General features: G+C 54.1%; 3 protein-coding genes across 3 annotated transcripts; all 3 read right to left on the bottom strand.

The window, feature by feature from the left end:
* Positions 1–7: 7 nt before the first annotated feature.
* LOC121111259 lies at positions 8–1,455 on the bottom strand. The gene is made up of 2 exons (XM_040704154.1): positions 1,185–1,455; positions 8–1,048 (listed from the first exon to the last, which is right to left on the bottom strand). The coding sequence occupies exon 2, from the start codon at positions 958–960 to the stop codon at positions 22–24; it is 939 nt and encodes a 312-aa protein (XP_040560088.1). The 5' UTR covers positions 961–1,048; positions 1,185–1,455; the 3' UTR covers positions 8–21.
* Positions 1,456–3,920: 2,465 nt separating this feature from the next.
* On the bottom strand, positions 3,921–5,368 carry LOC121111258. Its single transcript, XM_040704153.1, has 2 exons — positions 5,098–5,368; positions 3,921–4,961 (listed from the first exon to the last, which is right to left on the bottom strand). The coding sequence occupies exon 2, from the start codon at positions 4,871–4,873 to the stop codon at positions 3,935–3,937; it is 939 nt and encodes a 312-aa protein (XP_040560087.1). The 5' UTR covers positions 4,874–4,961; positions 5,098–5,368; the 3' UTR covers positions 3,921–3,934.
* Positions 5,369–11,746: 6,378 nt separating this feature from the next.
* Positions 11,747–13,194, bottom strand: LOC121111257. Its single transcript, XM_040704152.1, has 2 exons — positions 12,924–13,194; positions 11,747–12,787 (listed from the first exon to the last, which is right to left on the bottom strand). Exon 2 carries the CDS (start codon positions 12,697–12,699, stop codon positions 11,761–11,763), a length of 939 nt encoding a protein of 312 aa, XP_040560086.1. The 5' UTR covers positions 12,700–12,787; positions 12,924–13,194; the 3' UTR covers positions 11,747–11,760.
* Between the last annotated feature and the right edge of the window lie 579 nt (positions 13,195–13,773).

Raw genomic sequence — 13,773 nt, 5'->3', positions numbered from 1 at the left:
TCCCGGAGGTGTGGTGCCGGCCTAGCGCCGCCGCTGGGGCCGCCTCTTGCGGGGCAGGGCTGAGTCCTGGGGGCTGCTGCTGGCCTTCCTCTTTGGGGCAGGCCGGGGCCCCCCACGGGAACGGTCCCTGCTCTGGGTGGAGGGGCCCGCTGCCGCCGCCTGCCCCGGCTCCTCCTGCGCCTCCTCCTCTGAGGGCACGGTGGCGGCGGTGAGGTTCCCGGGAACCCTGCAAAGGACGCCGGGGAGCTCCTCAGCGGTGAGGCCTGCGGCGCTGGTGGAGCAGCCCGGGCCGGAGGCGGGAAGCCCCTGCTGGGAGGCGGTGGGGCTCGGGGTGGCTGTGGGGCTGTTCTCCTGTCCCCCTCTGGCACCAGTGTCCCTGTGATCCTGCTGCCGGCGGATCTCTGGGCCGTACAGCGCTGCAGCGATGATAATGAGCCTCCTCACAAAGCGCTCCGTGAGGCCTTGGAGACTTGGCTGCAGCTCCCGCAGCAGGACCGCCTGATCGAGCCCGTACTTGCACAGGAAGTTCAGAATGATGGTCAGTCTGGCGTGCATCTCCCACCACCTGTCAACAGAGATCCCCCTGATCTCTTGATGGAGCCACTGAAGCAGGGGCGTGAGGTGTCCTGGATGTTGCTGGAAAAAGGCAGCCCAGATCTCAGGTGGAAAGCTGAGCTCAGGAGGCAGGAGCACCGGCTCTGCAGGCTCCTGCTCGCTCTGCAGGCCATAACCTGAGCGTGCTGTGGGCTGCGGGACAGGACACTCGAGATAATCATCATCCGACCTCACCGAGTATCGGATGGTTCTGATCTTGTGCCCGCACACGGCACATCTGTCCTTCTTTTTTGCCCACCAGAGCGCACAGCCGTAGCATAGCTGGTGGAGACAAGGTGTCACATAGGCCGCATCGTCCTGATCCTGGCCGCAGATCGGACAGGTCCAGTCTAATGGCATCTCCATGGCCGCTGGCTGTGCGATGGGCTGGGAGAGCTGAGGACAGGAAGCTGCTCCCCTCACTGGCGCTGCAGCGGGCAGAAGGTGTCACAAACTGCAAGAGAGAGAGAGAGAGAGGCTATGGTCGCTTTCTGTTTCCAGGGCAGACAGCAGTGATGCCCCAGTCCCTCAACAGCAAACCTCCCCAACCCCTGCCCCCCACTGGCCATCCTGGAGCTGTATCGTCTCACCTCTGCTGCTGTGAGCGCACCCCGTGGGGCCCCAGCTGCCTGAGCCCGGCAGGGCTGGGGAAATGCTGGTGATGCTGTGGGATAGGCACCAATAACTGCTGCCAGCAGTCCCACAGCACAACCCAACCAAAGCCTCGTTTCGTGATCCAAGTCTCGCAGACACGCTCAACTGGAGTCCAGGAACGAGTGGATGCTGGTCTCGGCCAGCACTGGAATTTGTATGCTATGGTCACCGAGGCCACAGTCATCTCTCACTGATGTCACAACTCCCTGGTCAGTGACCTCACAGTCCACGGCTGTGTGTATTTGGACACCAGCCTGGGCCTCCATCACCCTCCATTATTCAGTGATTTTTCTTTCTAATGCTGATATCTGGGAGAATAAAAATTGCACGATCACTTTCTCCACAATAATCCATCTTCTATGAACTAAGGAGCAAATGCTTTAGTTCCAGGTACCTGTCTGGAAGAGAAGAAGAACTACGTTCCCCATATCACCCTGCCAAGATCTCGCAATGGTAAGCGTTATGTGCTTACCATGGTGGAAGCGACCACTGGGTGGCTTGAAACATATGCAGTACCCCATGCTACCGCCCGAAACACCATATTAGGCCTCGAGGAACAAGTTCTCTGGTGACATGGTACCCCAGAGAGAGTCGAATCAGATAATGGGACTCATTGCAAAAATTCCCTTGTAAATACTTGGGCCAAAGATCATGGCATTGAGTGGATTTATCATATCCCCTATCACGCACCAGCTTCTGGTAAAATTGAATGATACAACGGGTTGTTAAAAACCATGTTGAAAGCAATGGGTGGCGGAACATTTAAGCACTGGGAGAAGCATTTGGCCGAAGCCACCTGGTTGGTGAATACTCGAGGATCTATCAATCGTGATGGTCCTGCCAGCTCCCTACATACTGTAAAGGGAGATAAGGTCCCTGTAGTACATGTAAAGAACATGCTGGGAAAAGCAGTTTGGGTCCTTCCAGCTTCTGGGAAGGGCAAACCTCTTCACGGAACTGTTTTTGCCCAGGGACCTGGGTGCACTTGGTGGGTGATGCAGAAAAATGGGGATGTTCATTGTGTGCCACAAGGGAATTTGATGATGGGAGAGCGGAATCAGTAATTCCAAGTATATGTACATGTGTTCAGTGTTGGATAATTGATTATAATTATGTCTGTTTGTATATATTAAGCATGCTGTAATGATGTAGAATAAGGGGTGGAATGTCATGGTTTTATGATTTTTGGTTATCAGTATTCCACATCACAACATCATGCAGTGTACTGGGAGCTAAGGAGCAAATGCTTTAGTTCCGGGTACCTGTCTGGAAGAGAATAAGAACTACGTTCCCCAAGAGACTTTTCGAGTACTGTTATCATTCCTGCTCAAGGGAACAGATATAAGGGCGCAGGTCATGTGACTTGTCCCTCTTCTCGTCTCGCCGTGTTCCCTGTCGGATCGGCTCGCTACTGCTGCGCCCGACTGCACGCAAGGCTTCAGTATTAGCGTAAGGCCTTTGGCTCTCGGACAGTCCCAAATAATGAACAGACTTGTTGTCTACAGTAATGCATAAGAAAAAATATACGTGATGGAACCCAGTCAGAGCTGAAGTTCCTAGCAGTGTGCTTGGTCACGATAACCAGCAAAGGATAAAAATAATATGTGTTTAATACTAGGAATTCTCTGTTTCGGGTAGCACTAGGGGATCTGTGAAGGACTGAGACATCTTTGTTTTATGCAGAACATCCCTGCAGGATGAAAATCTCCTGTCTTTTAAAGGCGTTCTCTTCTGAAGCAGTTCGTTGTCCCTGCTAGCATCTGTCCTCCTCAGGCCCTGGTGTCATCCTCTGAGAAGCACACACCTCACGTTCCCAGGCCAGGAAGCAAGCAGTCTGTTGCCTTCTCTTCTTTCTTGCCATGAAACCATCATGCTTCTGGCCTTCTTTGCTCATCCCCATGGGTTTCGCTGCTGGTGACTGTCTGCAACAGCTTGCAGCAGGAGGACTACGTCCAAGTGAAAGCCGGCAATGAGCGGTGTCCCCCGGGAGTCTGTCTTTAGACCTTACTCTTTGACATCGTTATCAGTGACGTAGACGAGGGGGTTCAGTGCACCCTCAGCAAGCTTGCAGTCGACACCAAGCTGGTGCAGTTAGGACGACAAAAGGAAGGGATGCTGTCCATCGGTGGCTGAACGAGCTTGAAAGATGGGCGCATGTGAATCCAATGAGGTTTCCCAAGGCCATGTTCAAGGTATTGCACTTGGGTCAGGGCAGTTCCATATATGAGTACAGACTGGAAGAAGAACTCCTTGAGAACAGTCCTGCTCAGAAAGACTTAGAGTCCCGATAGATTAAAAAGCTAATGTGAGCGAGCAGTGTGTGCCCGCAGCCCAGAAGGTCAACAGTATCCTGGGCTGCTTCAGGAGAGGAATGACCAGCAGGGAGGGGGAGGGTATTATCCCTCTCTACTCTGCCTTCATGACGTCCCAGCTGGAGTACTGTGTCCAGCTCTGGGGCCCCCAGTACAGCAGGGATGCAGAAATGTTGGAGCAGGTCCAGAGGAGGGCCACAAAGATGATCAAAGGGCTATGGAGGTAGAAACAGCAACCCCAACTGCCTTGTCTATAAAAAAGACTTTTTTATTAAAACAAATTATTTTTATCTTCTCTCCGAAGCAGACTGAGAGGTCGATGTTCGCCTCCCAGTCCGCCAGAGCCATTCCCTTCCCGGAGGTGTGGTGCCGGCCTAGCGCCGCCGCTGGGGCCGCCTCTTGCGGGGCAGGGCTGAGTCCTGGGGGCTGCTGCTGGCCTTCCTCTTTGGGGCAGGCCGGGGCCCCCCACGGGAACGGTCCCTGCTCTGGGTGGAGGGGCCCGCTGCCGCCGCCTGCCCCGGCTCCTCCTGCGCCTCCTCCTCTGAGGGCACGGTGGCGGCGGTGAGGTTCCCGGGAACCCTGCAAAGGACGCCGGGGAGCTCCTCAGCGGTGAGGCCTGCGGCGCTGGTGGAGCAGCCCGGGCCGGAGGCGGGAAGCCCCTGCTGGGAGGCGGTGGGGCTCGGGGTGGCTGTGGGGCTGTTCTCCTGTCCCCCTCTGGCACCAGTGTCCCTGTGATCCTGCTGCCGGCGGATCTCTGGGCCGTACAGCGCTGCAGCGATGATAATGAGCCTCCTCACAAAGCGCTCCGTGAGGCCTTGGAGACTTGGCTGCAGCTCCCGCAGCAGGACCGCCTGATCGAGCCCGTACTTGCACAGGAAGTTCAGAATGATGGTCAGTCTGGCGTGCATCTCCCACCACCTGTCAACAGAGATCCCCCTGATCTCTTGATGGAGCCACTGAAGCAGGGGCGTGAGGTGTCCTGGATGTTGCTGGAAAAAGGCAGCCCAGATCTCAGGTGGAAAGCTGAGCTCAGGAGGCAGGAGCACCGGCTCTGCAGGCTCCTGCTCGCTCTGCAGGCCATAACCTGAGCGTGCTGTGGGCTGCGGGACAGGACACTCGAGATAATCATCATCCGACCTCACCGAGTATCGGATGGTTCTGATCTTGTGCCCGCACACGGCACATCTGTCCTTCTTTTTTGCCCACCAGAGCGCACAGCCGTAGCATAGCTGGTGGAGACAAGGTGTCACATAGGCCGCATCGTCCTGATCCTGGCCGCAGATCGGACAGGTCCAGTCTAATGGCATCTCCATGGCCGCTGGCTGTGCGATGGGCTGGGAGAGCTGAGGACAGGAAGCTGCTCCCCTCACTGGCGCTGCAGCGGGCAGAAGGTGTCACAAACTGCAAGAGAGAGAGAGAGAGAGGCTATGGTCGCTTTCTGTTTCCAGGGCAGACAGCAGTGATGCCCCAGTCCCTCAACAGCAAACCTCCCCAACCCCTGCCCCCCACTGGCCATCCTGGAGCTGTATCGTCTCACCTCTGCTGCTGTGAGCGCACCCCGTGGGGCCCCAGCTGCCTGAGCCCGGCAGGGCTGGGGAAATGCTGGTGATGCTGTGGGATAGGCACCAATAACTGCTGCCAGCAGTCCCACAGCACAACCCAACCAAAGCCTCGTTTCGTGATCCAAGTCTCGCAGACACGCTCAACTGGAGTCCAGGAACGAGTGGATGCTGGTCTCGGCCAGCACTGGAATTTGTATGCTATGGTCACCGAGGCCACAGTCATCTCTCACTGATGTCACAACTCCCTGGTCAGTGACCTCACAGTCCACGGCTGTGTGTATTTGGACACCAGCCTGGGCCTCCATCACCCTCCATTATTCAGTGATTTTTCTTTCTAATGCTGATATCTGGGAGAATAAAAATTGCACGATCACTTTCTCCACAATAATCCATCTTCTATGAACTAAGGAGCAAATGCTTTAGTTCCAGGTACCTGTCTGGAAGAGAAGAAGAACTACGTTCCCCATATCACCCTGCCAAGATCTCGCAATGGTAAGCGTTATGTGCTTACCATGGTGGAAGCGACCACTGGGTGGCTTGAAACATATGCAGTACCCCATGCTACCGCCCGAAACACCATATTAGGCCTCGAGGAACAAGTTCTCTGGTGACATGGTACCCCAGAGAGAGTCGAATCAGATAATGGGACTCATTGCAAAAATTCCCTTGTAAATACTTGGGCCAAAGATCATGGCATTGAGTGGATTTATCATATCCCCTATCACGCACCAGCTTCTGGTAAAATTGAATGATACAACGGGTTGTTAAAAACCATGTTGAAAGCAATGGGTGGCGGAACATTTAAGCACTGGGAGAAGCATTTGGCCGAAGCCACCTGGTTGGTGAATACTCGAGGATCTATCAATCGTGATGGTCCTGCCAGCTCCCTACATACTGTAAAGGGAGATAAGGTCCCTGTAGTACATGTAAAGAACATGCTGGGAAAAGCAGTTTGGGTCCTTCCAGCTTCTGGGAAGGGCAAACCTCTTCACGGAACTGTTTTTGCCCAGGGACCTGGGTGCACTTGGTGGGTGATGCAGAAAAATGGGGATGTTCATTGTGTGCCACAAGGGAATTTGATGATGGGAGAGCGGAATCAGTAATTCCAAGTATATGTACATGTGTTCAGTGTTGGATAATTGATTATAATTATGTCTGTTTGTATATATTAAGCATGCTGTAATGATGTAGAATAAGGGGTGGAATGTCATGGTTTTATGATTTTTGGTTATCAGTATTCCACATCACAACATCATGCAGTGTACTGGGAGCTAAGGAGCAAATGCTTTAGTTCCGGGTACCTGTCTGGAAGAGAATAAGAACTACGTTCCCCAAGAGACTTTTCGAGTACTGTTATCATTCCTGCTCAAGGGAACAGATATAAGGGCGCAGGTCATGTGACTTGTCCCTCTTCTCGTCTCGCCGTGTTCCCTGTCGGATCGGCTCGCTACTGCTGCGCCCGACTGCACGCAAGGCTTCAGTATTAGCGTAAGGCCTTTGGCTCTCGGACAGTCCCAAATAATGAACAGACTTGTTGTCTACAGTAATGCATAATAAAAAGTATACGTGATGGAACCCAGTCAGAGCTGAAGTTCCTAGCAGTGTGCTTGGTCACGATAACCAGCAAAGGATAAAAATAATATGTGTTTAATACTAGGAATTCTCTGTTTCGGGTAGCACTAGGGGATCTGTGAAGGACTGAGACATCTTTGTTTTATGCAGAACATCCCTGCAGGATGAAAATCTCCTGTCTTTTAAAGGCGTTCTCTTCTGAAGCAGTTCGTTGTCCCTGCTAGCATCTGTCCTCCTCAGGCCCTGGTGTCATCCTCTGAGAAGCACACACCTCACGTTCCCAGGCCAGGAAGCAAGCAGTCTGTTGCCTTCTCTTCTTTCTTGCCATGAAACCATCATGCTTCTGGCCTTCTTTGCTCATCCCCATGGGTTTCGCTGCTGGTGACTGTCTGCAACAGCTTGCAGCAGGAGGACTACGTCCAAGTGAAAGCCGGCAATGAGCGGTGTCCCCCGGGAGTCTGTCTTTAGACCTTACTCTTTGACATCGTTATCAGTGACGTAGACGAGGGGGTTCAGTGCACCCTCAGCAAGCTTGCAGTCGACACCAAGCTGGTGCAGTTAGGACGACAAAAGGAAGGGATGCTGTCCATCGGTGGCTGAACGAGCTTGAAAGATGGGCGCATGTGAATCCAATGAGGTTTCCCAAGGCCATGTTCAAGGTATTGCACTTGGGTCAGGGCAGTTCCATATATGAGTACAGACTGGAAGAAGAACTCCTTGAGAACAGTCCTGCTCAGAAAGACTTAGAGTCCCGATAGATTAAAAAGCTAATGTGAGCGAGCAGTGTGTGCCCGCAGCCCAGAAGGTCAACAGTATCCTGGGCTGCTTCAGGAGAGGAATGACCAGCAGGGAGGGGGAGGGTATTATCCCTCTCTACTCTGCCTTCATGACGTCCCAGCTGGAGTACTGTGTCCAGCTCTGGGGCCCCCAGTACAGCAGGGATGCAGAAATGTTGGAGCAGGTCCAGAGGAGGGCCACAAAGATGATCAAAGGGCTATGGAGGTAGAAACAGCAACCCCAACTGCCTTGTCTATAAAAAAGACTTTTTTATTAAAACAAATTATTTTTATCTTCTCTCCGAAGCAGACTGAGAGGTCGATGTTCGCCTCCCAGTCCGCCAGAGCCATTCCCTTCCCGGAGGTGTGGTGCCGGCCTAGCGCCGCCGCTGGGGCCGCCTCTTGCGGGGCAGGGCTGAGTCCTGGGGGCTGCTGCTGGCCTTCCTCTTTGGGGCAGGCCGGGGCCCCCCACGGGAACGGTCCCTGCTCTGGGTGGAGGGGCCCGCTGCCGCCGCCTGCCCCGGCTCCTCCTGCGCCTCCTCCTCTGAGGGCACGGTGGCGGCGGTGAGGTTCCCGGGAACCCTGCAAAGGACGCCGGGGAGCTCCTCAGCGGTGAGGCCTGCGGCGCTGGTGGAGCAGCCCGGGCCGGAGGCGGGAAGCCCCTGCTGGGAGGCGGTGGGGCTCGGGGTGGCTGTGGGGCTGTTCTCCTGTCCCCCTCTGGCACCAGTGTCCCTGTGATCCTGCTGCCGGCGGATCTCTGGGCCGTACAGCGCTGCAGCGATGATAATGAGCCTCCTCACAAAGCGCTCCGTGAGGCCTTGGAGACTTGGCTGCAGCTCCCGCAGCAGGACCGCCTGATCGAGCCCGTACTTGCACAGGAAGTTCAGAATGATGGTCAGTCTGGCGTGCATCTCCCACCACCTGTCAACAGAGATCCCCCTGATCTCTTGATGGAGCCACTGAAGCAGGGGCGTGAGGTGTCCTGGATGTTGCTGGAAAAAGGCAGCCCAGATCTCAGGTGGAAAGCTGAGCTCAGGAGGCAGGAGCACCGGCTCTGCAGGCTCCTGCTCGCTCTGCAGGCCATAACCTGAGCGTGCTGTGGGCTGCGGGACAGGACACTCGAGATAATCATCATCCGACCTCACCGAGTATCGGATGGTTCTGATCTTGTGCCCGCACACGGCACATCTGTCCTTCTTTTTTGCCCACCAGAGCGCACAGCCGTAGCATAGCTGGTGGAGACAAGGTGTCACATAGGCCGCATCGTCCTGATCCTGGCCGCAGATCGGACAGGTCCAGTCTAATGGCATCTCCATGGCCGCTGGCTGTGCGATGGGCTGGGAGAGCTGAGGACAGGAAGCTGCTCCCCTCACTGGCGCTGCAGCGGGCAGAAGGTGTCACAAACTGCAAGAGAGAGAGAGAGAGAGGCTATGGTCGCTTTCTGTTTCCAGGGCAGACAGCAGTGATGCCCCAGTCCCTCAACAGCAAACCTCCCCAACCCCTGCCCCCCACTGGCCATCCTGGAGCTGTATCGTCTCACCTCTGCTGCTGTGAGCGCACCCTGTGGCGCCCCAGCTGCCTGAGCCCGGCAGGGCTGGGGAAATGCTGGTGATGCTGTGGGATAGGCACCAATAACTGCTGCCAGCAGTCCCACAGCACAACCCAACCAAAGCCTCGTTTCGTGATCCAAGTCTCGCAGACACGCTCAACTGGAGTCCAGGAACGAGTGGATGCTGGTCTCGGCCAGCACTGGAATTTGTATGCTATGGTCACCGAGGCCACAGTCATCTCTCACTGATGTCACAACTCCCTGGTCAGTGACCTCACAGTCCACGGCTGTGTGTATTTGGACACCAGCCTGGGCCTCCATCACCCTCCATTATTCAGTGATTTTTCTTTCTAATGCTGATATCTGGGAGAATAAAAATTGCACGATCACTTTCTCCACAATAATCCATCTTCTATGAACTAAGGAGCAAATGCTTTAGTTCCAGGTACCTGTCTGGAAGAGAAGAAGAACTACGTTCCCCATATCACCCTGCCAAGATCTCGCAATGGTAAGCGTTATGTGCTTACCATGGTGGAAGCGACCACTGGGTGGCTTGAAACATATGCAGTACCCCATGCTACCGCCCGAAACACCATATTAGGCCTCGAGGAACAAGTTCTCTGGTGACATGGTACCCCAGAGAGAGTCGAATCAGATAATGGGACTCATTGCAAAAATTCCCTTGTAAATACTTGGGCCAAAGATCATGGCATTGAGTGGATTTATCATATCCCCTATCACGCACCAGCTTCTGGTAAAATTGAATGATACAACGGGTTGTTAAAAACCATGTTGAAAGCAATGGGTGGCGGAACATTTAAGCACTGGGAGAAGCATTTGGCCGAAGCCACCTGGTTGGTGAATACTCGAGGATCTATCAATCGTGATGGTCCTGCCAGCTCCCTACATACTGTAAAGGGAGATAAGGTCCCTGTAGTACATGTAAAGAACATGCTGGGAAAAGCAGTTTGGGTCCTTCCAGCTTCTGGGAAGGGCAAACCTCTTCACGGAACTGTTTTTGCCCAGGGACCTGGGTGCACTTGGTGGGTGATGCAGAAAAATGGGGATGTTCATTGTGTGCCACAAGGGAATTTGATGATGGGAGAGCGGAATCAGTAATTCCAAGTATATGTACATGTGTTCAGTGTTGGATAATTGATTATAATTATGTCTGTTTGTATATATTAAGCATGCTGTAATGATGTAGAATAAGGGGTGGAATGTCATGGTTTTATGATTTTTGGTTATCAGTATTCCACATCACAACATCATGCAGTGTACTGGGAGCTAAGGAGCAAATGCTTTAGTTCCGGGTACCTGTCTGGAAGAGAATAAGAACTACGTTCCCCAAGAGACTTTTCGAGTACTGTTATCATTCCTGCTCAAGGGAACAGATATAAGGGCGCAGGTCATGTGACTTGTCCCTCTTCTCGTCTCGCCGTGTTCCCTGTCGGATCGGCTCGCTACTGCTGCGCCCGACTGCACGCAAGGCTTCAGTATTAGCGTAAGGCCTTTGGCTCTCGGACAGTCCCAAATAATGAACAGACTTGTTGTCTACAGTAATGCGTAAGAAAAAGTATACGTGATGGAACCCAGTCAGAGCTGAAGTTCCTAGCAGTGTGCTTGGTCACGATAACCAGCAAAGGATAAAAATAATATGTGTTTAATACTAGGAATTCTCTGTTTCGGGTAGCACTAGGGGATCTGTGAAGGACTGAGACATCTTTGTTTTATGCAGAACATCCCTGCAGGATGAAAATCTCCTGTCTTTTAAAGGCGTTCTCTTCTGAAGCAGTTCGTTGTCCCTGCTAGCATCTGTCCTCCTCAGGCCCTGGTGTCATCCTCTGAGAAGCACACACCTCACGTTCCCAGGCCAGGAAGCAAGCAGTCTGTTGCCTTCTCTTCTTTCTTGCCATGAAACCATCATGCTTCTGGCCTTCTTTGCTCATCCCCATGGGTTTCGCTGCTGGTGACTGTCTGCAACAGCTTGCAGCAGGAGGACTACGTCCAAGTGAAAGCCGGCAATGAGCGGTGTCCCCCGGGAGTCTGTCTTTAGACCTTACTCTTTGACATCGTTATCAGTGACGTAGACGAGGGGGTTCAGTGCACCCTCAGCAAGCTTGCAGTCGACACCAAGCTGGTGCAGTTAGGACGACAAAAGGAAGGGATGCTGTCCATCGGTGGCTGAACGAGCTTGAAAGATGGGCGCATGTGAATCCAATGAGGTTTCCCAAGGCCATGTTCAAGGTATTGCACTAGGGTCAGGGCAGTTCCATATATGAGTACAGACTGGAAGAAGAACTCCTTGAGAACAGTCCTGCTCAGAAAGACTTAGAGTCCCGATAGATTAAAAAGCTAATGTGAGCGAGCAGTGTGTGCCCGCAGCCCAGAAGGTCAACAGTATCCTGGGCTGCTTCAGGAGAGGAATGACCAGCAGGGAGGGGGAGGGTATTATCCCTCTCTACTCTGCCTTCATGACGTCCCAGCTGGAGTACTGTGTCCAGCTCTGGGGCCCCCAGTACAGCAGGGATGCAGAAATGTTGGAGCAGGTCCAGAGGAGGGCCACAAAGATGATCAAAGGGCTATGGAGGTAGAAACAGCAACCCCAACTGCCTTGTCTATAAAAAAGACTTTTTTATTAAAACAAATTATTTTTATCTTCTCTCCGAAGCAGACTGAGAGGTCGATGTTCGCCTCCCAGTCCGCCAGAGCCATTCCCTTCCCGGAGGTGTGGTGCCGGCCTAGCGCCGCCGCTGGGGCCGCCTCTTGCGGGGCAGGGCTGAGTCCTGGGGGCTGCTGCTGGCCTTCCTCTTTGGGGCAGGCCGGGGCCCCCCACGGGAACGGTCCCTGCTCTGGGTGGAGGGGCCCGCTGCCGCCGCCTGCCCCGGCTCCTCCTGCGCCTCCTCCTCTGAGGGCACGGTGGCGGCGGTGAGGTTCCCGGGAACCCTGCAAAGGACGCCGGGGAGCTCCTCAGCGGTGAGGCCTGCGGCGCTGGTGGAGCAGCCCGGGCCGGAGGCGGGAAGCCCCTGCTGGGAGGCGGTGGGGCTCGGGGTGGCTGTGGGGCTGTTCTCCTGTCCCCCTCTGGCACCAGTGTCCCTGTGATCCTGCTGCCGGCGGATCTCTGGGCCGTACAGCGCTGCAGCGATGATAATGAGCCTCCTCACAAAGCGCTCCGTGAGGCCTTGGAGACTTGGCTGCAGCTCCCGCAGCAGGACCGCCTGATCGAGCCCGTACTTGCACAGGAAGTTCAGAATGATGGTCAGTCTGGCGTGCATCTCCCACCACCTGTCAACAGAGATCCCCCTGATCTCTTGATGGAGCCACTGAAGCAGGGGCGTGAGGTGTCCTGGATGTTGCTGGAAAAAGGCAGCCCAGATCTCAGGTGGAAAGCTGAGCTCAGGAGGCAGGAGCACCGGCTCTGCAGGCTCCTGCTCGCTCTGCAGGCCATAACCTGAGCGTGCTGTGGGCTGCGGGACAGGACACTCGAGATAATCATCATCCGACCTCACCGAGTATCGGATGGTTCTGATCTTGTGCCCGCACACGGCACATCTGTCCTTCTTTTTTGCCCACCAGAGCGCACAGCCGTAGCATAGCTGGTGGAGACAAGGTGTCACATAGGCCGCATCGTCCTGATCCTGGCCGCAGATCGGACAGGTCCAGTCTAATGGCATCTCCATGGCCGCTGGCTGTGCGATGGGCTGGGAGAGCTGAGGACAGGAAGCTGCTCCCCTCACTGGCGCTGCAGCGGGCAGAAGGTGTCACAAACTGCAAGAGAGAGAGAGAGAGAGGCTATGGTCGCTTTCTGTTTCCAGGGCAGACAGCAGTGATGCCCCAGTCCCTCAACAGCAAACCTCCCCAACCCCTGCCCCCCACTGGCCATCCTGGAGCTGTATCGTCTCACCTCTGCTGCTGTGAGCGCACCCCGTGGGGCCCCAGCTGCCTGAGCCCGGCAGGGCTGGGGAAATGCTGGTGATGCTGTGGGATAGGCACCAATAACTGCTGCCAGCAGTCCCACAGCACAACCCAACCAAAGCCTCGTTTCGTGATCCAAGTCTCGCAGACACGCTCAACTGGAGTCCAGGAACGAGTGGATGCTGGTCTCGGCCAGCACTGGAATTTGTATGCTATGGTCACCGAGGCCACAGTCATCTCTCACTGATGTCACAACTCCCTGGTCAGTGACCTCACAGTCCACGGCTGTGTGTATTTGGACACCAGCCTGGGCCTCCATCACCCTCCATTATTCAGTGATTTTTCTTTCTAATGCTGATATCTGGGAGAATAAAAATTGCACGATCACTTTCTCCACAATAATCCATCTTCTATGAACTGTTCACACTTTCTGAAATTTAAAGAGACACTTTGTTGCCTCTTTTGGTTTAAATGTAATGCAAATTGGTGACCATCTCTACATCAGGCTTGCTTTTTTATCAAGTGCTCATATCACAGCAGGTTGTTTGCTCATGTTGTCCTGTGCAACATACTCTATGGGTTCTGCTTTAGCAGCAGGTTGGACTAGATGATGTTCAGAGGTCCCTGCCAACCCCTATCGTTCTGATTCTGTGTGACTCTGAAGCTGTTTGAGCCTCCCTAGCCTTACTTGGTGTATTGCTCACACAGGTGCTGTGTCTCAGCTCTGAGAGGCAGAAAAGAGGTACACTGCTGGGGATCTATGATGATGATGAGGAACAAATTAGATCAGAAACAAGCCTTGTGGCTGTCTGGCATTTGTTAAGGATGAACATTATTTC

The sequence above is a fragment of the Gallus gallus genome, chromosome 7, assembly GCF_016699485.2.
Source record: "Gallus gallus isolate bGalGal1 chromosome 7, bGalGal1.mat.broiler.GRCg7b, whole genome shotgun sequence".
NCBI classification, from domain to species: domain Eukaryota; kingdom Metazoa; phylum Chordata; class Aves; order Galliformes; family Phasianidae; genus Gallus; species Gallus gallus.
The sequence above is the reverse complement of the archived record's forward strand: the minus strand, read 5'-3'. Positions and strand labels throughout refer to the sequence as shown.

Coding starts and splice junctions, on each gene's coding strand:
- LOC121111258 (XM_040704153.1), bottom strand. CDS start 4,873: ATGGAGATGCCATTAGACTGGACCTGTCCGATCTGCGGCCAGGATCAG.
- LOC121111259 (XM_040704154.1), bottom strand. CDS start 960: ATGGAGATGCCATTAGACTGGACCTGTCCGATCTGCGGCCAGGATCAG.
- LOC121111257 (XM_040704152.1), bottom strand. CDS start 12,699: ATGGAGATGCCATTAGACTGGACCTGTCCGATCTGCGGCCAGGATCAG.